This window comes from Bufo bufo, chromosome 10 (genome assembly GCF_905171765.1).
Source record: "Bufo bufo chromosome 10, aBufBuf1.1, whole genome shotgun sequence".
NCBI lineage: Eukaryota > Metazoa > Chordata > Amphibia > Anura > Bufonidae > Bufo > Bufo bufo.
The window spans coordinates 116530004-116554700 of record NC_053398.1 but is presented as its reverse complement, the minus strand read 5'-3'; the positions used below and the strand labels follow the sequence as shown (position 1 = coordinate 116554700).

Below are 24697 nucleotides of genomic sequence, written 5' to 3'. Positions count from 1 at the left end.
GACTGCCATAGAGTCTCGTCATAAATAAGACAACTCCTACAGCAGGGGAAACTAAGACCAGAGTAAAAAGCTGGTCTTAGCAAATGTTCCCCCTTGTGCCTGGGGTAAAAACTACTTGGGCCCCTGACTGGAGCCGTTTTTACTCTTCTTTTACACCTGTTTCCAGATATAAAAGATTAGGGAGATTTATCAAAACTGGTGTAAAGTAGAACTGGTGTAGTTGCCCATAGCAACCAATCAGATTCTACCTTTCATTTTCCAAAGCAGCTCTGAAGAATGAAAGGTGGAATCTGATTGGACAACTACAGGGCTGTCACTCAGACATCTTTGAAGAATACCTCACAAAGCAAACCGCAGGACACTTTTAGACCCGCCCTTTATGTAAATTTACACAAACACCACCCCTTTTTATTCGAGGGACAGTCCAAAAGGCACCAGAAGCCTTATATGTTATGAAGCCGAGCAGTGAAATGGTTGAGCAGTTTAAAACAAGTTATAAAAATAAACTGTGCCAGTCATAGTCGGCAGTCTACCAAAGACCTGTCCACAAATGTGCGCTTTTACCGTAACCTACACTTCTTTCTCCATAGCAACCGGTTTACTGTTAAGAATTCCTGTTGTCGATAAAGTTGTTCGAATCGCAATGCATTCTGGCCAGGAGGCGCGGACCAATTAGAAAGTAGCGGCTTGAGAGCGGGAGGAGAGCGCCGGAGAAGAGGTATGGCCACCACGGGCGAGCTGTGGGGCGGCTTTAGGCCACGCTTTTGTACCGCTCCGGTTGCCGCGGGGCTATAAGTACCGGAAATTCACGGCGAGATAGGCAGGGAGGTGGAATGTTACCTCACAGAGAACACAGACAGTGACGGTGTGGTGGGGGAGGCGTGCTGACAGGAGCAGTCACCGCTAGAGTGCGAGGCCTGGCGGTTAGCCATAGCAACCAATCAGATGCGATGTCTCATTTTTCTAAGGCTCTGTGGAAAAAGAAAGCAGCAATCTGATTGGTTGCTCTGCTACTCCCCCTTCCTTATGCGTTGGCTGACTGCAGGCTCCATTTCTCACCATAGATATCTCTGTCCTAGCCATAAATATGTGCCAGGTGGGCGCCCTACATCTGGGACCCCCTCTAATGCATGTGGGCTGCTCTCTCCATTCAAGTCTGTGGGAGTTACAGAAACAGCCGAGCTTGTCACCTTTCCGTTCTCTCTCCGCCTGGACGTCTCTGGCCTATCTGTGGGGATGGAGTGTATGTCCTGTACAGCAGCAGCTCCACCATGTCCGCAGGACCTAGAGAGTTAATACGTGCCCATCATTCCATTCAAATAAGGAAACATGGGACCCCACCTATCTGCTAACCCGTGCGTGGCGGTCACGGGAAAACTCTATTTATTCCAACTAGTGGTGAGCGTCAGATCCTACGTCCGAAGTCGCTTTGTTCAAAACTGGATTAATACTATACGGAGATCTGTCTCCGTACGGTATTAGAATGTATGAGCTCCGATGAGCCGAAGTCAGTGATGGACAAAGTGACGCGTGACTTTGTTGAATAACTTCAGTAGTTGATTTTTAAAGTGGAAAAACACTACAAAACTTTATAACCGAACTCTGCTTCCGAGGCGGTCCCCCCCCGCTGTCAGCGCTCAAAGCTGCACTGAAATCCACAGTCAGGACAATGGAGAGGACTGCGCGTGCACAGCAGTCCTGACAATGTACTTCAGCCCTGACAGCAGGAGAAGGCAAAAAATAGTCATCTGGACTCTATGGCCCTGATTTATCAACAGGGGACAATTTGAATTTGTCTTCACATTCGTGTAAGGCCTCATGCACACGGCCGTGTTCCGCGGCCGAGAGCGGTCCGTGGTAACCCGGCCGGGATTCCTTCTGACAGCAGGAGCGCACGGCGTCATTGGTTGCTATGACGCCGTGCGCTTCTTGCCGCCGCCGCTGTACAGTAATGCACTTGTATAGATCATACGAGTGTATCACTTTACAGCAGCAGTGGCGGCATGAAGCGCACGGCGTCATAGCAACCAATGACGCCGTGCGCTCCTGCTGTCAGAAGGAATCCCGGCCGGGTTACCACGGACAGCTCTCGGCCGCAGAACACGGCCGTGTGCATGAGGCCTAAAGGTGATTTATCTTCACCGGCCACAGACACAGCAGGTCAGGAGTGGAGAAACATTTTTGAGACGCTCCATTATGATAAATAAGGCCTCCACGTACTCCACAGCAGAGCCCACAAACCGCTGGATTTCTGTAGCAAAAGATAACTATGGCTTGTCACCGACTATTGATAAATATTTGCGCCTTAGAAGTAAACCCACAGAAAAGTCACAATTTACTACAAAAAACAAAACTAGTTTGATAAATCAGGGCCTTCTGGATTCACTGGGTTTTCCGGACAAACAATATTTATAACTAGCGTGGAGCGAACCTGCCTTTTGGCAGGTTCGGGGTTTAAGTGAATTACGTAATGGATTCCGTTCTCGCGTAATTTAAGTTCCGGCATGCTGCATAATAACGGTGTAAGGCCAGCAGAACGGAACCCTCCCCCCCCCCAATCTGATTTTGAGGATATGGCATCAATATTGTTAGGAAAACCACAATAATGCTGTTTTTGCTTGGAGCATTCTCATCAATGCTTGGTTGCTAAGAATAGTAGACGAGACTGATCTGTCTTCCTATTTATCTTCTTGATTTCCTTTTCAGCTGGATGCCACAGTATTTGACCCCACGCTGTACTGTGGGAGCTCCTGGCACTCATTAGTTCATCTTGGGGTACTTTCACACTTGCGTTAGAGGATTTCCGGCAGGTAGTTCCGTCGCCGGAACTGCCTGCCGGATCCGTCAATCTGCACGCAAACGGACAGCATTTGTAGACAGGTCTGTCTCTCCGTTTGTCATATGGACAAGCGCATCCGTTTCAATTTTTTTCCCACATTTTTAAAGGTCTGCACATGCGCAGACCGGAATAGCGGATAAGTTAATGCGGCAATTTTAATGCCGGATCCGGCACTAATACGTTTCAATGGAAATTAATGCCGGATCCGGCATTCCGGCAAGTGTTCTGGAATTTTGGATAGCGATAATACCGCAGCATGCTGCAATATTTCCTCCGTCCAAAACGCCGTTCAGTGACTGAACTGAAGACATCCTGAACGGATTTCTCTCCATTCAGAATACATGGGGATAAAACTGATCAGTTCTTTTCCGGTATTGAGCCCCTAGAATGGAACTCTGTGACGGAAAAGAATAACGCTAGTGTGAAAGTACTCTTACATTGTCAGTGTCTCATGGCAGTTAGGTATATAACCCATTGTGTCCTTCCTAAACTCTCAGTGCACTTCTAGCAGAGAGAGAAGAGCCTCTAGGTGTAATGGTAACGCCCCCGTTGCTCCTAGAGGCTAATTTGCATATAGTAAAACATCATTTTTCTCAGCAATGCGGGCACATATGGACATGGGACCAACACAGATGTCTTCAGCTGCCAAGTGCACATGTAACAGGTCATAGGTACAAATCCACTGACAGGTATCCTTTAACCCCTTAAGGGTTACAGCTACGTCATGGGCTCGATCCCTAAACATGGCGCGTGCAGCGGGCGCCTTAGCCGCGGGGTCTCTGCGGCACATGTATGCGATCAGCCATAAGGCTGGCCGCATACATCTTACCTTTCAGATGCTGTGGTCAAATGTGACCACAGCATCTGCGCAGACCGGAACCGGAAGTCGTGCGCTTCTGGTCCGGTAACAGTGTTCCCCGGCTGAGATCGGGGGACCTGTTACCGCGATCTAATTGACCGAAGCCTCAAGCAAGTGTCAGAGTCAATTAGATGTATATATCAATACAGGCCACTAGGTGGCAGCCTTGTATTGATATAGTGCAAATTAAGTCTTCAATGATGACTATTTAGCCAACACTGAATACTATGGGCAATCGAATGATTGCCAGTTATTGTCACCCAAGGTAAAAAGTAACAAAAAAGTTTTTACAAATATAAAAAAAAAAAAAAGTTCAAATCACCCCTTTCCTTAAAATAAAAATACTTAACTAATAAAAAAATAAAAAAAACATTATGGGCATCGCCGTGTACAAAAATGCCCATACTATTAAAATATAACAATATTAATGGCATAGTGGAAAAAAAAAAAAAAAAACTGCTAATTAGCCATTTTTGGTCACTTCAACTACCCAATAATTTTTTTATAAAAAGTGATCAAAAAGTCGCACACACTTAAAATTGGAATCACTGAAAAGAACAGATCGTCCCGCAAAAAATTAGCCCTCACACAGCCCCGTACAAAAAAGTTTTATAGGGGTCAGAATATGGTTATGAAAAAAAAAATATGTTCCTCAAAGGTTTTAATTTTTTTTCAGTATTAAAATGCAAGAAAAATTATACAATTGTGGTATCGTTGGAACCGTACTGACCTGAAGAATAAAGATAACAGGTCAATTTTACCGCATAGTGTACAGTGTAAAAAAAAAAAGCCTTTATCAGAATTGCGTTTTTTTCCCAATTCTACCCCATTTGGAATTTTTTCCCCGCTCCCTACTACATGGTATACAACCGGAAATGGTGCCATTACAAAGTACAACTTGTCCTGCAAAAAATAAGCCCTCATAAGGCTATGTGAATGGAAAAATAAAAAAGTTAGGACAATGGGAAGGCGGGGAGTGAAAAACAAAAATGGAAAATCCCAGGGTCCTTAAGGGGTTAATACAAGGCACTTACTAAAATATTGTGACTGTCCATATTGCCTCTTTTGCTGGCTTGATTTATTTTTCCATCATATTATACGCTGCTTATATCCGGCCATCTTGATCTTTGATGGTCTTAGTAAGGGGTGTAACACTAAGTACATTCTCAGTATTTTAAAATTTTTTTACTTTTGAAAATACAAACTTTATACCTTGTTATTACAATTCAGGCCCCCAAGATGGACATCGAGGGGTTCGGAGAGCTGCTGCAGCAAGCAGAGCAGTTGGCTGCGGAGACAGAGGGAGTAACAGAGTTGCCTCATGTGGAAAGAAATCTTCAGGAGATCCAGCAGGCTGGAGAGAGGCTGCGCTCTAGGACCATGACCCGCACCTCTCAAGAGTCAGCCAATGTTAAAGCGTAAGGACTGATTTTAAATAAAAAGTGTATAATGTATAAACCATGGACCTTAAAGGGGTCGTCCAGCCTTTTTTAAGTGCCCTATGCTGCATATATGCCGTCACTTAAAAGAGGCTGGACAACCCCTGTTATATTTTCTGAAACTGGCCAATTAAGGCTAGGTTCACATCTACGGTACTGTATTCTGATAGAGGATTATTGTATCTGGCATAGCTGGGTGCAGCCTGGGCCCCGCCGATCCCTCTGCCGGAACAGACTACAAGAATAGAGCACCGCAGATGTGGACGTAGCCAAACAAATGTGTAAAACAGGTTACTGTTTCATAAAATGAAGCATCACAGACGAGTGTCCTTGTCCTCCAGTACTGAGAAACCCTTATTGTGACTCTATACAACCAACAGAGGTGGGCAACCTGCGGCACTCCTGCTGTTGTGAAACTACAACTCCCAACATGCATACTTGCTCAGCTCTTCTCAGAACTCTTTCAGAAATATATGGAGTAGGGGTGGGCGATATGGCCTAAAATCTATATTGCGATATAATTTTAAGCATGTGCGATATGCGATATATATTGCGATATATTGTTTTCTATATTTGGGGGGGCGTGTTTAAACTTTTTTTTACTTTTTATTTAATAACTATTAGTCTCCTTAAGGGCTAGAACGTAGAACCCTTGTCATATTCACCCTAACAGAGCTCTATTAGGGTGAATAGGACTTTACACTATCCCTGCTGCCCTGTGCTTTGTGCACACAGCAGCAGGGAGCTGATCCCCCTCCCCTAAATGGTGCCATCCACAGATCCCCCCCTCCCCTAAACAGTGCCATCCACAGATCCCCCCCCTCCCCTAAAAGGTGCCATCCACAGATACCCCCCTCCCCTAAACGGTGCCATCCACAGATCCCCCCCCCTCCCCTAAACGGTGCCATCCACAGATCCCCCCCCCCCTCCCCTAAACGGTGCCATCCACAGATCCCCCCCTCCCCTAAACGGTGCCATCCACAGATCCTTCCCCCCTCCCCTAAATGGTGCCATCCACAGATCCCCCCCCCTCCCCTAAACGGTGCCATCCACAGATCCCCCCCCCCTCCCCTAAACGGTGCCATCCACAGATCCCCCCCCCCCCCCCTAAACGGTGCCATCCACAGATCCCCCCCCTCCCCTAAACGGTGCCATCCACAGATCCCCCCCCCCCTCCCCTAAACGGTGCCATCCACAGATCCCCCCCCCTCCCCTAAACGGTGCCATCCACAGACACCCCCCCCCTCCCCTAAACGGTGCCATCCACAGATCCCCCCCCCTCCCCTAAACGGTGCCATCCACAGATCCCCCCCCCTCCCCTAAACGGTGCCATCCACAGATCCCCCCCCCTCCCCTAAACGGTGCCATCCACAGATCCCCCCCCCCCCCCTAAACGGTGCCATCCACAGATCCCCCCCCCTCCCCTAAACGGTGCCATCCACAGACCCCCCCCCCTCCCCTAAACGGTGCCATCCACAGATCCCCCCCCTCCCCTAAACGGTGCCATCCACAGATCCCCCCCTCCCCTAAACGGTGCCATCCACAGATCCCCCCCCCCCCCTAAACGGTGCCATCCACAGATCCCCCCCCTCCCCTAAACGGTGCCATCCACAGATCCCCCCCCTCCCCTAAACGGTGCCATCCACAGATCCCCCCCCTCCCCTAAACGGTGCCATCCACAGATCCCCCCCCCTCCCCTAAACGGTGCCATCCACAGACACCCCCCCTCCCCTAAACGGTGCCATCCACAGATCCCCCCCTCCCCTAAACGGTGCCATCCACAGATCCCCCCCTCCCCTAAAAGGTGCCATCCACAGATCCCCCCCCCTCCCCTAAACGGTGCCATCCACAGACACCCCCCCTCCCCTAAAAGGTGCCATCCACAGATCCCCCCCCTCCCCTAAAAGGTGCCATCCACAGATCCCCCCCCTCCCCTAAACGGTGCCATCCACAGATCCCACAAATCAAATTGGCTTCTCAGGAGATATATATGTTAAAGGCATCTCATTCAGTAGTACTGCCTATATATGCCTTTAACATATATATCTCCTGAGAAGCCAATTTGATTCTAAAGGGTTAATTTAATTCATCCTGTAATCTAAACTCTGTGTCATCTGTCCCTTCTCTTATCTCTCTGCTCCTTATCACTGCTGCAACAAGAGCCGACAGCCTCAGTGTAATGTAAACTGTTCTACAGTCTGACTCCGGCTCTTCTAACTCAATGAATGGAATGAGTCACTGACTGAGTCGGATCTTTAGGTTCTTGTGACTCATTCGATTCCTTTAGACTCCCTGACCCTGCACTACTCCGAGGACTCGTGTCAGAGCTGCAGTGTGCTGTGCTGGCCTCGCCCCCTCAGCTCTGGTCGGTGATTGGTTGGTGGGCGGGGAGGGGTGGGGCTGGCAGAAGCAGCTCTTCCACTCTAAGATCATATTACTGACTCCTCCCCAGTCCCTCCCTCAGGCTCCTGCTGCCAGCGTGAGGTGAGCTGAGCGTCTCTGTCTGCAGTGTCTGTGTGCTGGGACTGAGAAGAGCCGATTCAAACAGATCGGATCATTCAAGTGAATCGACTCCTCCGGTTCACTGAACTGAATCGATTCAAATGAACGATTCGTTCATGAACCGGACATCACTAGTTACCGGAGCTAAGACCTAGTAAGGTATACAGTAAAGAGATCACCAATTAATAAAGTTAAAGTTACTGATTAGTTTTTAAATGTTCTACTGTCAGCGGCGTGGCCCTGTATGTTCTAACCCCCAGGCAAGCGTCCCTGTCACCATGGGAACGCCTGCGGGTTAGAATATACCATCGGATTTGAGTTTTCACGCGCTCACTGAGATCGTGAAAACTCAATGATTTACTGTCAGTCCCTCCCCTCCTCCTCTTTTGTCATTGGTGGTCAGCGGCAGCCCGCACAGTGGGGAGGGAGGGACTCTCTCCTTCTCCACTGTGCCGGCTCAGGATCATATCGCGGTCCGGCGATATAGGCGATATGCTCAAAATCCATATCGTGGCACAAATTTATATCGCATATCGCCTATATCGCCCACCCCTAATATGGAGCATGCTGGGGATTGTAGTTTCACAACAGCTGGAGTGCCGCAGGTTGCCCACCGCTGACCTAAGGGTTGTAGAAAGCCTCTATGGCACTAACAGACTCCTGTAGAGCAGTACTGTGTCTTCATTTACCTCTGAATTTATACAGAGACATGGAGATGTTTAATCTATCGGATTCCATACATTTTACGATTATGATTTGTCACTTTTTAGACTACGATTTTTTTTATTTTTTGGAAGATGGTACCATAACCTGAGCTGCTTGTCCTCTCTCTAGGTCTGTGTTGCTGGGCTCCAAAGGATTGGACATATCTCACATATCTCAGAGACTGGAGAGTCTGAGCGCAGCCACAACGTTTGAACCTCTTGAGCCGGTAAAGGACACTGATATACAGGTGAGTACTTACAAAGCTAATGCTGTGAATATATGGGCATCTCGTCGGCGGACAAAGTCGTTAACCCCTTAGTAACCAGGCTGACCGGGCCTGTTTGTCACTTAATGGCAGTGTCGATATAGCTGTATGGGGGCTTGTTTTTTTTTTTTTTTTGATGAGTTGTATTTTTCAGTGGCACATATAATTTATTGATTAGCTTGTATTAATTTCTTTTGGGGGTGGTGATTATAAAAAAATAAAAAAGCAATTCCCCCATTGTTGTTTAGATTTTTATGTTGCTGCTGCTTTACCATGTGATAATATGTTAGTTTTATTCTATGGGTCAGTGTGAATGTGGTGATACCAAATATGTGCCACTTTCTGAGAGCAATTTTTATTTCTCTACCACTGCCGTACTGTAGGTTTTATTGGTACCATTAAAGGGTGCATATAATTTCTCATTTTTATAATTTTTTGGGAGGCAGTGGGGAATAGAAGAAGAAATACGTTGTGCAATAGAAATAATAGATCATAATAATAGTAATTATTCTCCAAGTTGTGCAGGTACCAAATATTTATATTTTAAATGGAGAACCGTTTAAAAAATGTTTTTATTCAAAACTGTTTTATTTTATTTTTTATTTTTTTTGTGGGTGGAACTTTTTTTTTAATTAAAGGGGTTATCCAGTATCTACAACAGCCCCCTCCCCCCATGTGCATGGCGGACGGGGACGAGCCTCCAACGGGTTTTTAACCCCTTAAGGACCGGGCTCATTTTCACCTTAAGGACCAGGCCATTTTTTGCAAATCTGACCAGTGTCACTTTAAGTGCTCATAACTTTAAAACGCTTTGACTTATCCAGGCCGTTCTGAGATTGTTTTTTCGTCACATATTGTACTTCATGACACTGGTAAAATGAAGTCAAAAAAATTATTTTTTTTGCACAAAAAAATACCTAATTTACCAAAAATTTGAAAAAAATTAGCAAATTTCAAAGTTTCAGTTTCTCTACTTCTGTAATACATAGTAATACCCCAAGAAATTGTGATGACTTTACATTCCCCATATGTCTACTTCATGTTTGAATTGTTTTGGGAATGATATTTTATTTTTTGGGGATGTTATAAGGCTTAGAAGTTTAGAAGCAAATCTTGAAATTTTTCAGAAATTTACAAAAACTCAATTTTTAGCGACCAGTTCAGGTCTGAAGTCACTTTGCGAGGCTTACATAATAGAAACCACCCAAAAATGACCCCATCTAAGAAACTACACCCCTCAAGGTATTCAAAACTGATTTTGCATACATTGTTAACCCTTTAGGTGTTGCACAAGAGTTATTGGCAAATGGGGAGGAAATTTGAGAATTTCATATTTTTGTCAAATTTTTCATTTTAACCCATTTTTTCCACTAACAAAGCAAGGGTTAACAGCCAAACAAGATTGTATCTTTATTGCCCTGACTGCCGTTTACAGAAACACCCAATATGTGACCGTAAACTACTGTACGGCCACACAGCGGGGCGTAGAGTGAAAGGTGCGCCGTTTGGTTTTTGGAAGGCTGATTTTTATGGACTGGTTTTTTGACACCATGTCCCATTTGAAGCCCCCTGATGCACCCCTAGAGGAGAAACTCCCTAAAAGTGACCCCATCTAAGAAACTACACCCCTCAAGGTATTCAAAACTGATTTTGCATACATTGTTAACCCTTTAGGTGTTGCACAAGAGTTATTGGCAAATGGGGAGGAAATTTGAGAATTTCATTTTTTTGCCTAATTTTCAATTTTAACCCATTTTTTCCACTAACAAAGCAAGGGTTAACAGCCAAACAAGACTGTATCTTTATTGCCCTGACTCTGCCGTTTACAGAAACACCACATATGTGGCCGTAAACTACTGTACGGGCACACAGCGGGGCGTAGAGTAAAAGGTGCGCGGTTTGGTTTTTGGAAGCCAGATTTTGCTGGACTGGTTTTTTGACACCATGTCCCATTTGAAGCCCCCCTGATGCACCCCTAGATTAGAAATTCCATAAAAGTGACCCCATCTAAGAAACTACACCCCTCAAGCTATTCAAAACTGATTTTACAAACTTTGTTAACCCTTTAGGTGTTGCACAAGATTTAATGGAAAATAGAGACACAATTTCAAAATTTCACATTTTTGGCAGATTTTCCATTTTAATATTTTTTTTCCAGTTACAAAGCAAGGGTTAACAGCCAAACAAAACTCAATATTTATGGCCCTTATTCTGTAGTTTACAGAAACACCCCATATGTGGTCGTAAACTGCTGTACGGGCACACGGCAGGGTGCAGAAGGAAAGGAATTCCATACGGTTTTTGGAAGGCAGGTTTTGCTGGACTGTTTTTTTTTACACCATGTCCCATTTGAAGCCCCCCTGATGCACCCCTAGAGTAAAAACTCCAAAAAAGTGACTCCATTTTAGAAACTAGGGTGGCAGTTTTGTTGGTACTAGTTTAGGGTACATATGATTTTTGGTTGCTCTATATTACACTTTTTGTGCAGCAAGGTAACAAGAAATAGCTTTTTTGGCACGTTTTTTTTTTTTTTGTTATTTACAACATTCATCTGACAGGTTAGATCATGTGGTATTTTTATAGAGCAGGTTGTCGCGGACGCGGCGATACCTAATATGTATACATATTTTTTTATTTATGTAAGTTTTATACAATAACTTCATTTTTAAAACCCAAAAAATGTTTTAGTGTCTCCATATTCTAAGAGCCATAGTTTTTTCAGTTTTTGGGCGATTATGTTGAGTAGGGTCTCATTTTTTGCGGGATGAGATGACGGTTTGATTGGCAGTATTTTGGGGTGCATATGACTTTTTGATCGCTTGCTATTACACTTTTTGTGACGTAAGATGGCAAAAAATGGCTTTTTTTACACTGTTTTTATTTTTTTACGGTGGTCATCTGAGGGGTTAGGTCATGTGATATTTTTATAGAGCCGGTCGATACGGACGCGGCGATACCTAATATGTATACTTTTTTTTTATTTATGTAAGTTTTACAGAATGAGTTCATTTTTGAAAAAAAAAAATCATGTTTTAGTGTCTCCATAGTCTAAGAGCCATAGTTTTTTCAGCTTTTGGCGATTATCTTGAGTAGGGTCTCATTTTTTGCGGGATGAGATGACGGTTTGATTGGTACTATTTTGGCGTACATGCGACTTTTTTGATCACTTTTATTACCTTTTTTGGGAAGTAAGGTGGGCAAAATTTCAATTTTCTCATAGTTTTTATTTTTTTATTTTTATGGCGTTCACCGTGCGGGGAAAGTAACATGACCATTTTATAGATCAGGTCGTTACGGACGCGGCGATACCTAATATGTGTAGTTTATTTTATTTTTTTAATTTTTATTCAGTGATAAATGTTTTTTTTTATCTTAACTTTTTTCACTTTTTTTTACATTTTTGTGACCCAGACCCACTTGGTTCTTGAAGATCCAGTGGGTCTGGTGTCTGTATAATACAGTACAGAACAATATATATTGTTCTGTACTGTATTTTACTTACACTGAACAGATCTGTGCTTTTAGCATAGATCTGTTCAGCACCATGGACAGCAGGACGCCTGAGCAGGCGTCCTGTTGCCATGGGAACCCTCCCCGTCTGCTCAGAACTTCGCAGACGGGGAAGAGTAAGCACGGGGCTGAGGGGGGCTCTCTCCCTCTCCATCGGGGGGCTGCAAAGGCACAGCAGCCCCCCGATGGAGAGGGAGGGAGCTCCCTGATCGATGACAGTTAACTTTTTCCATACAGCGGTCCGTACGGACCGCGGTATGGAAAGGGTTAAACGGCTGACATCTTCACAGATGTCAGCCGTTTATACCAGGGTGCCAGCAATGTGCTGGCACCCTGGTACAACCACTAGAAGCCAACGATCGTTCATGGGGAGGCGGGCGGGGGATCGCGATCCCGCCTGCCGCACCGCCCGCCTCCCGCACCGCCCCCACCGCCTGCGACACCCCCCCCGCACCACCCGCCGGCATAAAATCGTGCAGGGATGCAGGGGGGGGTGAAAAATATTTATTTTAGCCACTCTAAAGTTTCTGATCCCCGCGGTCAGGGACCGCGGCGATCAGAAACTGCAAAAAGCGCAGCAAACCGCAGGTCTGAATTGACCTGCGGTTTGCTGCGATCGCCGATACGGGGGGGTCAAATGACCCCCCCCTGCATTGTTACGGGATGCCGGCTGAATGATTTCAGCCGAAATCCCGTTCCAATTAACCCCTGGGGCGCCGGAATACAGATTTTAAGTCAGGACGTACCGGTACGTCCTGGGTCCTTAAGGACTCGGGAAATAGGGCGTACCGGTACGTCCTAGGTCCTTAAGGGGTTAATGGCACCACGGGTGACACTAGAGCAGCTCGTCCCCATCCCTGCCCCATACCCCCCCCCCCCCCCCCCCCCCGACACCGGATGTTTTCATCTGTGTACAGGGAGAAGCGGCGGTGCGGGGACCAGGAGCGGCACGGAGAGCGGGGGAAGTATATTCCCACGGAGGGGCCCGGCACATAGGGGTGGCTGTTGTAGATACTGGATAGCCCCTTTACATTTTATTGAGTATAATAAGACTCTTTTTTTTTTTTTTTTTTTTTGTCCCTGTAGTAGACTTTAATCAGGGATCCTTTGATTGCTTGTACAATGCTTCTATAACATTGCAGCTTGACGCTGACAGGCAACCTATTAGGTCATGCCTCTGATACTTATGGCAGCCTTGGGAGCCCCCTTCCTCTGTCGACAGCTTAGAGGTTAGGCTGATGGGATCAGAGCTAGTTCAGGTCCCGCCAGTTTTGGCGCTAGCCCAGCCATATGTTGCAGCTGCACTTATGCCACAATTTCATAGAGACCTTAAGCAGCGACCATGAGATTATTATGATGGATATAACTAGGGATCGACCGATATTGATTTTTTAGGGCCGATACCGATACCGATAATTTGTGAACTTTCAGGCCGATAGCCGATAATTTATACCGAAATTCTGGGAATTTTCATTTTTGAGAAAAAAAAAAATTCCTACACAAATCTGCTGAAAATTAATATGTTTATTGTTAATGTGTATTTTTTTTGTTTATTGTTAATGTGTATTTTTTTTTATAAATCTTTTTCATTTATACTTAATATTTTTGTGTTGTTTTTTTTTTACTAACTTTTAACCCCCTTAGGGACTAGAACCTTTGTCCTATTCACCCTGATAGATCTCCATCAGGGTGAATAGGATCTCACACTGTCCCTGCTGCTCTGTGCATAGTGCACACAGCAGCATGGAGCTGAACATGGCAGCCAGGGCTTCAATAGCGTCCTGGCTGCCATGGTAACCGATCGGAGCCCCAGGCTTACACAGCTGGGGCTCCGATCGCTGGAGCAGGGGAGAGGGGATCCTGTGGCCACTGCCACCAATGATTAATACTGGGGGGGGGGGGCGCACTGCGCCACCAATGTTTTTACTATTGGCCGGGATGGGGGTGGGGGGCGCACTGCGCCACCAATGATTAATACTGGGGGGCTTGGGGGGGCGCACTGCGCCACCAATGAAGATAAGTCTATCGATCATTCATATACAGGAGGCGGGAGCTGGCTGCAGAATCACATAGCCGGCTCCCGACCTCTATCAGCGGTAGCTGCGATCCGCGGCACCTGAGGAGTTAACTACCGCGGACCGCAGCTATCGCTCATAGAGGTCGGGAGCCGGCTATGTGATTCTGCAGCCAGCTCCTGCCTCCTGTATATATGAATGAATGAAAGGCTTATCTTCATTGGTGGCGCAGCGGCCACAGCCCCTCCCCTCCTCTTATGTTCTATCCCCTCATTGGCGGCAGCAGCAGCACAGGGGGAGGAGACACTGCTTCCTTCTCCCCTGTGCTGCGGAGGGAACACAGAGAGCGCTGAGAGCAGCGCGTTCTGTGTTCCCAAAACGTTATCGGTATATCGGCAAAATAGATGCCGATACCGATAACGTTCAAAATCCTCAATATCGGCCGATAATATCGGCCAAACCGATAATCGGTCGATCCCTAGATATAACCTTTATGCAGGAACATATATCAGTTGTCAGTTTTTAAGGGGTCAATACAGCGCTGCAGAGTATGTGAATTTGGAGTCGCTTTTTGCTAATAATTTATGATCTAATAAGAAAGTGATGTTTTTTTCATGGCAATGTAAGTTTTTTTTATTTTTATTCTAGGCTTTGATCTGCAACACTCCCGGTCTGTTCCACCTCAGTAAAGCCTCATGCAGACGTCCGTGGGACACGGTCCGTGGGATACCGGACTGGCATTGCAGGAGCGCACGGCGTCATTCGTTGCTATGACGCCGTGCGCTCCTGCAATGCCAGTCCGGTATCTCACGGACCGTGTTCCACGGACGTCTGCATGAGGCTTTAGGCATAAATTTAATTGCCAATAGTTGTTGTCTAAGGCTACTTTTTTACACTCGCGCTTGGTGCGGATCCATCATGGATCTGCACAGACGGATTCGTTCAGATAATACAGCCAAGACGGATCCGTCTTGAACACCATTGAAAGTCATTGGAGGACGGATCCATTTTCTATTGTGCCAGATTGTGTCAGTGAAAACTGATCCGTCCCCATTGACTTACATTGTGTGCCAGGACGGATCCGTTTGGCTCAGTTTCATCAGACGGACACCAAAACGCTGCAGGCAGTGTTTTTGTGTCAGTCTCCAAAGCGGGATGGAGACTGAACTGATGCAAACTGATGCATTCTGAGCGGATCCTTTTCGATTTAGAATGCAAACTGATCCGTTTTGGACCGCTTGTGAGAGCCCTGAACGGAACTCACAAACTGAAAGCCAAAACGCGAGTGTGAAAGTAGCCTTAACCTGAAGCTTTGCATTTAGAATAATTTTGGTGAAGAATATGTATATACAGAAATGCTGTGATATCATGTATGGATTGGGACTGTAGCTGCTATCTGCCAATAACCTGCAGGATACAGTCTGTTGTCTAGTAAAAAACTGCATTCAGAGACTTAACACTGACTTGCTGTAAATCTTATTTGTAGGGTTTTTTGAAAAATGAGAAGGATAATGCTCTGCTGTCTGCTATTGATGAGTCAAGAAGAAGGGTGAGTGACTGCACCAACACTGGAACACCTTTTTTTTTTATTGAATAGTATCATTTGTAAGTTACCAATAGCCATGACGTAGATCACATACAAGACTCTCATTTAATCACTAGAACTTTTACAGTAGCTTGCTTGTGCGTTAAGCCTTAAAGGGGTTGTCTCACTTCAGTAAAGGGCATTTATCATGTAGAGAAACTTAAAGAGGACCTGTCACCTCTCCTGACATGTCTGTTTTATTAGCTTCATGCATTCCCTGTGTAATAACAATTCTGGAGCATCTATTCTTATGGCTCTATGTTGTGCCGTTCCTCTATTATTTCTATTAGAAGTTATGAGTAATTTGCTAGCAGTCTGTAGTAAGGGCACATAGGGGTGGTAACCAGTTGGGGGTGTGTACCTGCACAGTCTCACTTTATCCAATCAGTGCTGCTATTTTGAGACTGGGCAGGTACACCCCCCCAGCTTGTTTACCACCCATCTGTACCCTTACTGCAGACTGCTAGCAATTCATTCTTACCTTTTATAGTTGAAATAATTAAGGAATGGCACAGCATACAGACAAGGATAGATGCTCTAGAATTGTTATTATATGGAGAATGCATGACGTTATTAAAACAGGCATGTCAGGAGAGGTGAAAGGTCCTCTTTAATAGAAGACACTTGTTATTATCCATATTGCCTCCTTTGCTGGCTGGATTCATTTTCCCATCGCATTATACATTGGTTCACGGATCCTTTGTGGACTAGCGAATATCGGACAAAAATTTTAAACATGACTCTTTTTTAATACAAACAATGACAGTCTGTCATCAGGTAAAACAATTGTTCAGTGTTAAAATCATCTGTCGAACAATTGTTTTAGACTATGGCTACTTTCACACTGGCGTTTTGGCTTTCAGTTTCTGAGATCCGTTCAGGGCTCTCACAAGCGGTCGAAAACTGATCAGTTTTGCCCTAATGCATTCTGAATGGAAAAGGATCTGCTCAGAATGCCTCAGTTTGCCTCCGTTCAGTCACCATTCCTCTCTGGAGGCGGACAGAAAAACGCTGCATGGAGCAAGACATTGACATACATTGTGTGCCAGGACGGATCCGTTTTCACCGACATGATAAAAAACGGGTCCGCCCCCCATTGACTTTCAATGGTGTTCATGACGGATCCGTCATGGCTATAGAAGACATAATACAACCGGATCCGTTTATGACGGATGCATGCGGTTGTATTATGGCAATGGAAGCGTTTTTTGCAGATCCATGACGGATCCACAAAAAATGCTAATGTGATAGTAGCCTAATATGGCCACTCCAATAGCCTTGATATGATAGCTGGAATGATGTCATACGGATGCAGATCTGGATCAAAAGACTTTTAATATGACAGCAGTCCAGGCGGTTTCACCTTCGATGATACAGCTTCACAACTTGCAGCATTTTTTAGGAATGAATGTATTTGTTCTGCAGACATTTGCTATGGCAGAAGAATACCATAGGGAGTCGATGCTTGTTGAGTGGGAACAAGTAAAGCAGCGAATCCTCCACACTTTACTTGCCTCTGGGGAAGATGATTTGGGCTTCTCGCAGGAGGCAGAGGTATGAAATATGTTGCTAGTCTTTGATGCATGTTTTAGGTTTTAATGACTTCTGTTTTTAATATTTGTAATTTGCTTTCTGTGGCAGACAAGTTACATCAGTGATCTTGGAGCTCCGGGCCGCAGCTCTCTTGATAATGTGGAAATGGCATATGCTCGACAGGTGAGTCAGAAGAAAAGCTGTTGATGCCATTTGTGCAATCCGACTGCTGGGACCCCGACTAATCATAAGAACGGGGGTGCTGTGTCCTCTTATGTGGATGGATCAGTGGCCAATCATGCACATTGCCAGACCATTCTAAGCTGTGGGCCTGAGATGGACGCTATACTCTTCTCTTTGGCAGTTCCATAGAGAGGAAGCAAAGATGCTCGACTGCTGCTTCACTCAAACAGGTAGATGCACAAGCCCCGTTCTTGTGATCAGTGGAGTCCCAATGGTCAAACCCTTACCGAACACTTATCACCTATCCCGATGATAGAATGACAAGTTTAACCCCTTAGTGACCAGCCTGTTTTTGGCCTTACTGACCTAGCCTTTTTCATTGTCGCCTTCCAAGAGCTATAACTTGTTTTTATTTTTCCATCTAAATAGCTGTATGAGGGCTTGTTTTTTGTGGGAAAAGTTGTAGTTTTTAATGGCGCCATTTTGGGGTACACATAACTTTCTGATTAACTTTGTTAACTCTTACTGGGAGGGAGATAGGAAAAACAGCAATTCTGCTACTGCGTTTTTACGTTATAAATTTTACAGCTTTCGTTTTTCGGTATAAATGACATATCTTCTCTGGGTCCGTCCGATTAATGATACCAAATACATATATATATTATTTTTTTTTACGTTTTACAAGTTTTTTGCAATCAAAAATTATTTTTTTACTTTTTTCATTGTAAAGCTTATTTTTAATGGGAAAAAAAAATTTTTTTTATGGAATTTTTTTTAAATTAAATTTGTTTTTGTTTTTTATTTTTTTACCACTCAATAGTCCCACGAGGGGACTATAACAGACAGTATTTTGATAACTTTTAAAATGCAATGCACTAACTCTATAATGCATTGCATTTTAATGGTAATGCTATTCTGACATTGACCAGCAGGCTGCGCCAGAGAGGCACACAGCCTGCTGGAAATGACTCAGGGCGGATCTGGAGCCTACATGAGACTGCAGCCAGCCTTCACACACATCAGCACCCCACGATAGCATTTTCGGGGTGCTGATGGGAGACAGAGGAAGTCCGCTCCCTCAGTCAGCACTTTACATGCAGAGGGCACCATTGCCCTCGGCATGTAAAGTGTTAAACAGCCCGGATCGGCACACCTGCCGGTCCAGGTTGTTAGAGCAGGGCTGCGGCTCTCAGGTGAGAGCCAGGCCCCTGCTGCACGAAGGACCTGTGCAGCGCTTAGACTGGGCCGCCGTAAAAAAAACAGCGGCCTAGCCTAAGGCCCCTTAGTGACTGCCGTAAAAGCACGTACGGGTGGTCACTAAGTTAAATCTTGGGACCACCCCTTTAAGTTGGATAAGACGTAGTGCAAGACCTGCAGAAGGGGAAAATGCAGGATGCACCCTCCAGTGCCTGTGTTTTGTAGTTCCGCAATACGGACACGATCATGTGAATGGACCCTAATAGTGCTGCATGCAATACTTGTGACAGAACCCAGCGGACCCTATTATGAGTCCATGACCTCTGTCATAGCTAGTGTCCATCATGTGAAGGAGCTTGGCACTGCATTGTGGTTTCCATTTTATGACTGAAACCACGTCACAGATGTGAACACAGCCACAGTCGCTTCAGAAGTTACCCCCAGTGAATTTGAGATGCATTCTGACCTGTGTAATTTATTGCTTTAGCCAACTCTATAGAATAAATGTATAAAGCAACAGCTGGTCTGTACTACTGAGGTCCTGCTAGAGCCAGCAAAAGGAGGGAACATTGGTTGAACGCTCCTTTTCCTATTAGTGCACAGAATGCTGTGCGGGGTCTGCTGGGACGTTCAATACACAGTCACTGGTCTATTTGATTTACTGTGTTTGTACATGGGGTTAAAGTGCCTACACCAGGACCCTGCATGTCAGTCATTTGCATCATAGGTCTATTTTTTCCAGGTCTGCAACAATTGTGATACTGTTTTACAAGCATTTCATTTCACAATGTCATTACTGCACATATCACTACCACACAATGCATAAATAACCTATTTAAGTTGCTGTTCACTGCAGATATATGTGTACAACGAGAAGGTTGTGAGTGGAAACCTCAAGCCAAACCTGGTGGACCTGTGCGCTGCTGTTGCTGAGAAATTGGACGATAAGGTAGGAAGTCACACAGTGAAATGACACTTTTCATGATTTTACCATATGACAGATATACATATAAACAGTTGTATTCAAGCATTCATTTTTCCCATAGCGTTTTTATTGATCATATATATAAATATATATATATTTTTTTTTCTTCTACATGACTGATTGTTGTATCTCTTTTGGTTTTGTCTTTCCTGTAGAATGTATCTGATGTGTGGGCGATGGTGAAACAGATGACTGATGTTCTGCTAGTTCCAGCTTCTGATACAATGAAAAGTCGCTGCTCAGTTCAGATGCAAATGGCTTTTGTTAGACAAGCTTTAAGGTTCCTGGAAGAGAGGTAACTTTGGAAACTGCCGTCTAGCTGGTATTAAGCCCCTTGCAGATGAGCGAGTCCGCAGCGAGCTACCCAGCCTGAACCTCCAGCCCTGCCGGGGTCACATAGCATGATATTGATTTATGATGCTATGTAACCCTTACAGTTCTGGGGTGAAGTGGATAACACTGACAGCATTATGTCAGTGTCATCTAATACATTCCAGAACTGTAAGGGTTACATAGCATCATAAATCAATATAATGCTATGTGACCCCTGCAGTGCTGGGAGTTCAGGCCGGGTGCCTTGCTGCTAGTCCGCAGCGAGACACTCGCTCGTCTGCAAGGGGTCTTAAATGGGATTTAAAGTGTACCTGAGATTTCAAAAAAAGTTTGCATAATGGCTGTGCTTCTTTGTACAATTCTAACTGTAAAGGAACAGGTCTTTTTTGGGCTTCCCTAATGTCATTTTCAGCCATATTATCCAGTGCTGCACAGCTAGATGCATTTCTATCTCAAGCAGTTGGATTCTCCATTCCGTGAAATCTGCCAGCATTGTACCGCTGAGACGTCCTTTCCTTTACTTTGCACTATGTTTGTTTTCAGCTTCAGAGCTCACAGAATAGATAAGGAGGGGGACATCACACGTACCAGGAGACTCCTATAATCTTTAGAAATCTCAGCTAGCTCTGACCCGGCCCCACATCCTCTCAGCAGTCTTCTGAGTCTCTGTTTACCAGGGATGCATCTTGCCTGACAAGTCAGTGGACTGTAAATTAGGTGGAACTGAGACCCCTAGTGGCCATGGCTTTACAGGTTATTATTATTTTTTTCAGGTGGATGCAGGCAGATTTTTCTTTTTAAATAAAGTGAATTTACATCATTCTCTACTAAATGAAATAAAATTATGTGAAAGTACAGTGACTCTTTAAAGCAGCTCACAGTAATGACATATTGAAAGGGAAGTATCACTTTGACTTGTGTCTGTACTGTATTCTTAGCTACCATATATTTGATTTGTTTCTAGTTATAAAACCTACACAATGACAAGTGTATACGCCAACCTGCAACAAGCACAGCTAGGAGGTGTTCCTGGGACTTATCACATAGTACGGAGCTTCCTGAATATCAGGCTTCCTGCGCCCATTCCTGGACTACAGGTGAATGTAAAGCCAGGACCCTCGTACCTTATAAATGGTTATGTGTATGAGAGATGATGCTTATGTCACTTTAAATTTACAGGATGGTGAACTGGAAGGTTACCCAGTTTGGGCCCTGATCTACTACTGCTTGCGCTGTGGTGATATCTTGGCAGCACAGCAGGTGGTGAACAGAGTACAGCATCAGTTGGGGGAATTCAAGAACTGGTTTCAAGAATATGTTCACAGCGATGACCGCAGGTAACTGCACTGCCTCCCCTGCTTAATATTATCATTAGGGGTGCACCGAAATTCCGGCAGCCGAAAATATCGGCCGAAAATGCACCTAATCCACTTCGGCCGATATTGTTACATATCGGCCGAAAATATGGGGTGTGGGATTTGTCACCCACCATCTGCGGGCGGGCGCCGGGCGGGCGGTTTACTTTGTCACTGCATCTTTATTTTACCTTACAATCGTGAGGCTCCAGTAACTAACAACTCTGCAGGCAGAGCGGAGGCCGGCGTAACGTCACTTACTCACGTGACGCGCCTGCTCCGCCTCCTTCATTCATAAAGTGGGCGGAGCAGGTGCGTCACGTGAGTAAGTGACGTTACGCCGCACTCCGCTCTGCCTGCAGAGTTCTTACTGGAGCGTGACGATTGTAAGGTAAAATAAAGATGCAGTGAGTGATGCTGTGAGCAGCAGGGCCGGGGCTGTTATGGGTAGGGGGATCGGTCTATGGCACTGCTATGGGGAGGGGGGGGGGTCTGTGCACTGTTATGGGGAAAGGGATCTGTGCACTGTTATGGGGAAAGGGATCTGTGCACTGTTATGCCCATAACAGTGCACATATCCCCTTTCCATAACAGAGCCACCCACAGATCCCCCTCTCCATAACAGCGCCACCCACAGATCCCCCTCTCCATAACAGCGCCACCCACAGATCCCCCTCTCCATAACAGCGCCACCCACAGATCCCCCTCTCCATAACAGCGCCACCCACAGATCCCCCTCTCCATAACAGCGCCACCCACAGATCCCCCTCTCCATAACAGCGCCACCCACAGATCCCCCTCTCCATAACAGCGCCACCCACAGATCCCCCTCTCCATAACAGCGCCACCCACATATCCCCTCTCCATAACAGCGCCACCCACAGATCCCCCTCTCCATAACAGCGCCACCCACAGATCCCCCTCTCCATAGCGCCACCCACAGATCCCCCTCTCCATAGCGCCACCCACAGATCCCCCTCTCCATAACAGCGCCACCCACAGATCCCCCTCTCCATAACAGCGCCACCCACAGATCCCCCTCTCCATAACAGCGCCACCCACAGATCCCCCTCTCCATAACAGCGCCACCCACAGATCCCCCTCTCCATAACAGCGCCACCCACAGATCCCCCTCTCCATAACAGCGCCACCCACAGATCCCCCTCTCCATAACAGCGCCACCCACAGATCCCCCTCTCCATAACAGCGCCACCCACAGATGAATTTCATTCATGAAAAAGAATTATTAATAAAATCATTAAAAAAAAAAGTATTTTAAAAGTATTTGGGCAAAAAGGCAGTTTCGGTTTTCGGTCAAGGGCATCCTGAATTTTCGGTTTCGGACCAGAATTTTCATTTCGGTGCACCCCTAATATCATTGCTCAATACTAATATTGATTACTACTGAAGGAATTTTATAAAGGAGATGGAAGTGTGTAGAGCTCTTCTCTGTACTGAAGTGAGTGGTTAATGTAAAGTATAATGGACATTTTCATGCTTTCCGTGGCAAAAAAAAAAACCTTTCTTTTTTTCTTCTAAGTGTTATTAGTCAGTCCGTTATGGTGGTTTGAAGCACAACATAGAAGGTTGTAATTTTTATCTGTTAGGGCTCTTTCACACAAGTGAGTTCTCCGTCCGGATGCGATGTATGTAGCAAATGCATCCGGACTGAATCCTGACCTGTTCATCTCAAGGGGTCTGTGCACATGAGTGTCGTTTATCACTTCTCATCTCTGCATTCAGGAAAAATCGCTGTATTTTCTGTATTGTGCATTTTTCACGCATCCCTGGCTCCATAGAAGCGAATGGGGCTCTCGTGAAAAACTGAAGGCACCCGGATGCAGTACATTTCTCGCTCATATCATTGGGGGACACAGGACCGTGGGTATAGCTTGCTGCTATTTTCCGTGCGGGGGGCGGAGCCTATTTTCCCACCGCGGCACTCCGGAAGACCTCTCCAGGCTCCCTTGCCACAAGGACACAGGACCTGGGACTTCTAATGGTAGAAGATCGCTACCCCCTCCAGCATAGAGAAGCCACTCAATGTCAGACCCAGCCAAGACCCCTCCCCAGGCACCCGGCAGGACCAGTTATTATGCCTGCACCTCATGTTCTGTAAAATCCCCTCGTGGCCAGTCACTCTCTCTATGCTCTGCATGTCAGGCGGCCCCACAGAGCCATCCATCCATATTGTCACAACCCACAGGAGTTCAAGACCCCTCTGGCTGTGGAGAACCTGACTGGGCAAGGTCCCTGTCCCGGGCAGTAGAAGACCTCTCCAAAGTCTCCCATTCCACCCTTTCATTACTGGGTCGTTTGGTAGAGAGATCACCCACAGTGCAGCCCTCTCCTTCGCAAGGCGCACAAACTAGGAGCAGGCTTACTAGCAAGCGTCCCAGATCAGGTCGTCATTCCTCTTCTGACGCCTCTGCATCCACTCCCCCTCCCGTTTCCCGATCTCAGACGTCCTCCATTTTAGGTGACGCACTATCAGATGGTGAGATTGCGGATTCAGATACGGAGATGGACCTGGAGCAGTCTTCCTAGATTGCGTCTATGGTAGATAGTCTGATTTCAGCTGTCCAGGACACTTTCCAAGTTCAGGAGAAACTCCCCTCCACCAACCACCAGGGAGTGTCGTTTTTGCGTACAAAGCAGACCCCTAAGTTCTTCCCTGTACACCACGACTTTTCAGTTGTTGTCGCAAAGGCTTGGGACCAGCCAGGTTTGCGCTTCATTGTCCCAAAGCGGTTAGACTTGCTCTACCCTTTTCCAACTGATTGTGTGGAAAAATGGGCCTCACCTCCAAAGGTAGACCCATCGGTCGCTCGCCTCGCAAAGAACACGACTATTCCGGTGGCGGATGGCTCCTCTCTTCAGGACCCAGTAGATCGGCGCATTGACTCTCTATCGAAGTCGGTCTTTGCAGCCAGTGGTTCAGCCTTACGCCCGATCTTCGCATCGGCATGGGTAGCCAAGGCGGTTTTGGAGTGGGCCCACCGTTTGAACCAAGACCTTGCGACCAATCTTCCTCCAACGGAACTCCAGTCCTTGGCGGTACAAATTTCGCAGGCAGGAAAGTACCTCTGCGAAGCGGCTTTGGACGCGGGGACGATGGTCGCCCGTTCCTCAGCTCTCGCGGTATCTATCTGCCGACAACTGTGGCTTAAAGTCTGGTCGGCGGAATCATCCTCCAAACGTTCTCTTTCAAGACTTCCCTTTGCCGGGTCTCGACTCTTTGGTACCCGGCTAGATGACATTATTTCGGAAAAAGCACCCATTTACCGCAACCCAAGGTGAAGCGTTCCTTTCGTCCTAGGGTCACATCTTCCCCGTTATCAGTCCTTTCGTAGGTTAGCGGGCACTCGTCCGGCGGCCCCACCTGCATCTAG

General features: G+C 46.1%; 1 protein-coding gene across 1 annotated transcript in view; it reads left to right on the top strand.

The window, feature by feature from the left end:
• Positions 1-664: 664 nt before the first annotated feature.
• The window catches only part of NUP93 (nucleoporin 93), a 48794-nt gene continuing 24761 nt past the window's right edge, over positions 665-24697 (top strand). Inside the window, exons 1-10 of the mRNA XM_040410205.1 lie at positions 665-718; positions 4929-5116; positions 8474-8591; positions 15621-15683; positions 17145-17273; positions 17361-17435; positions 19489-19581; positions 19773-19912; positions 20915-21047; positions 21130-21287. Coding sequence (XP_040266139.1) covers positions 4938-5116; positions 8474-8591; positions 15621-15683; positions 17145-17273; positions 17361-17435; positions 19489-19581; positions 19773-19912; positions 20915-21047; positions 21130-21287 — 1088 coding nt within the window. The 5' untranslated portion in view covers positions 665-718; positions 4929-4937. The remainder of the gene's footprint in view (positions 719-4928; positions 5117-8473; positions 8592-15620; positions 15684-17144; positions 17274-17360; positions 17436-19488; positions 19582-19772; positions 19913-20914; positions 21048-21129; positions 21288-24697) is intronic.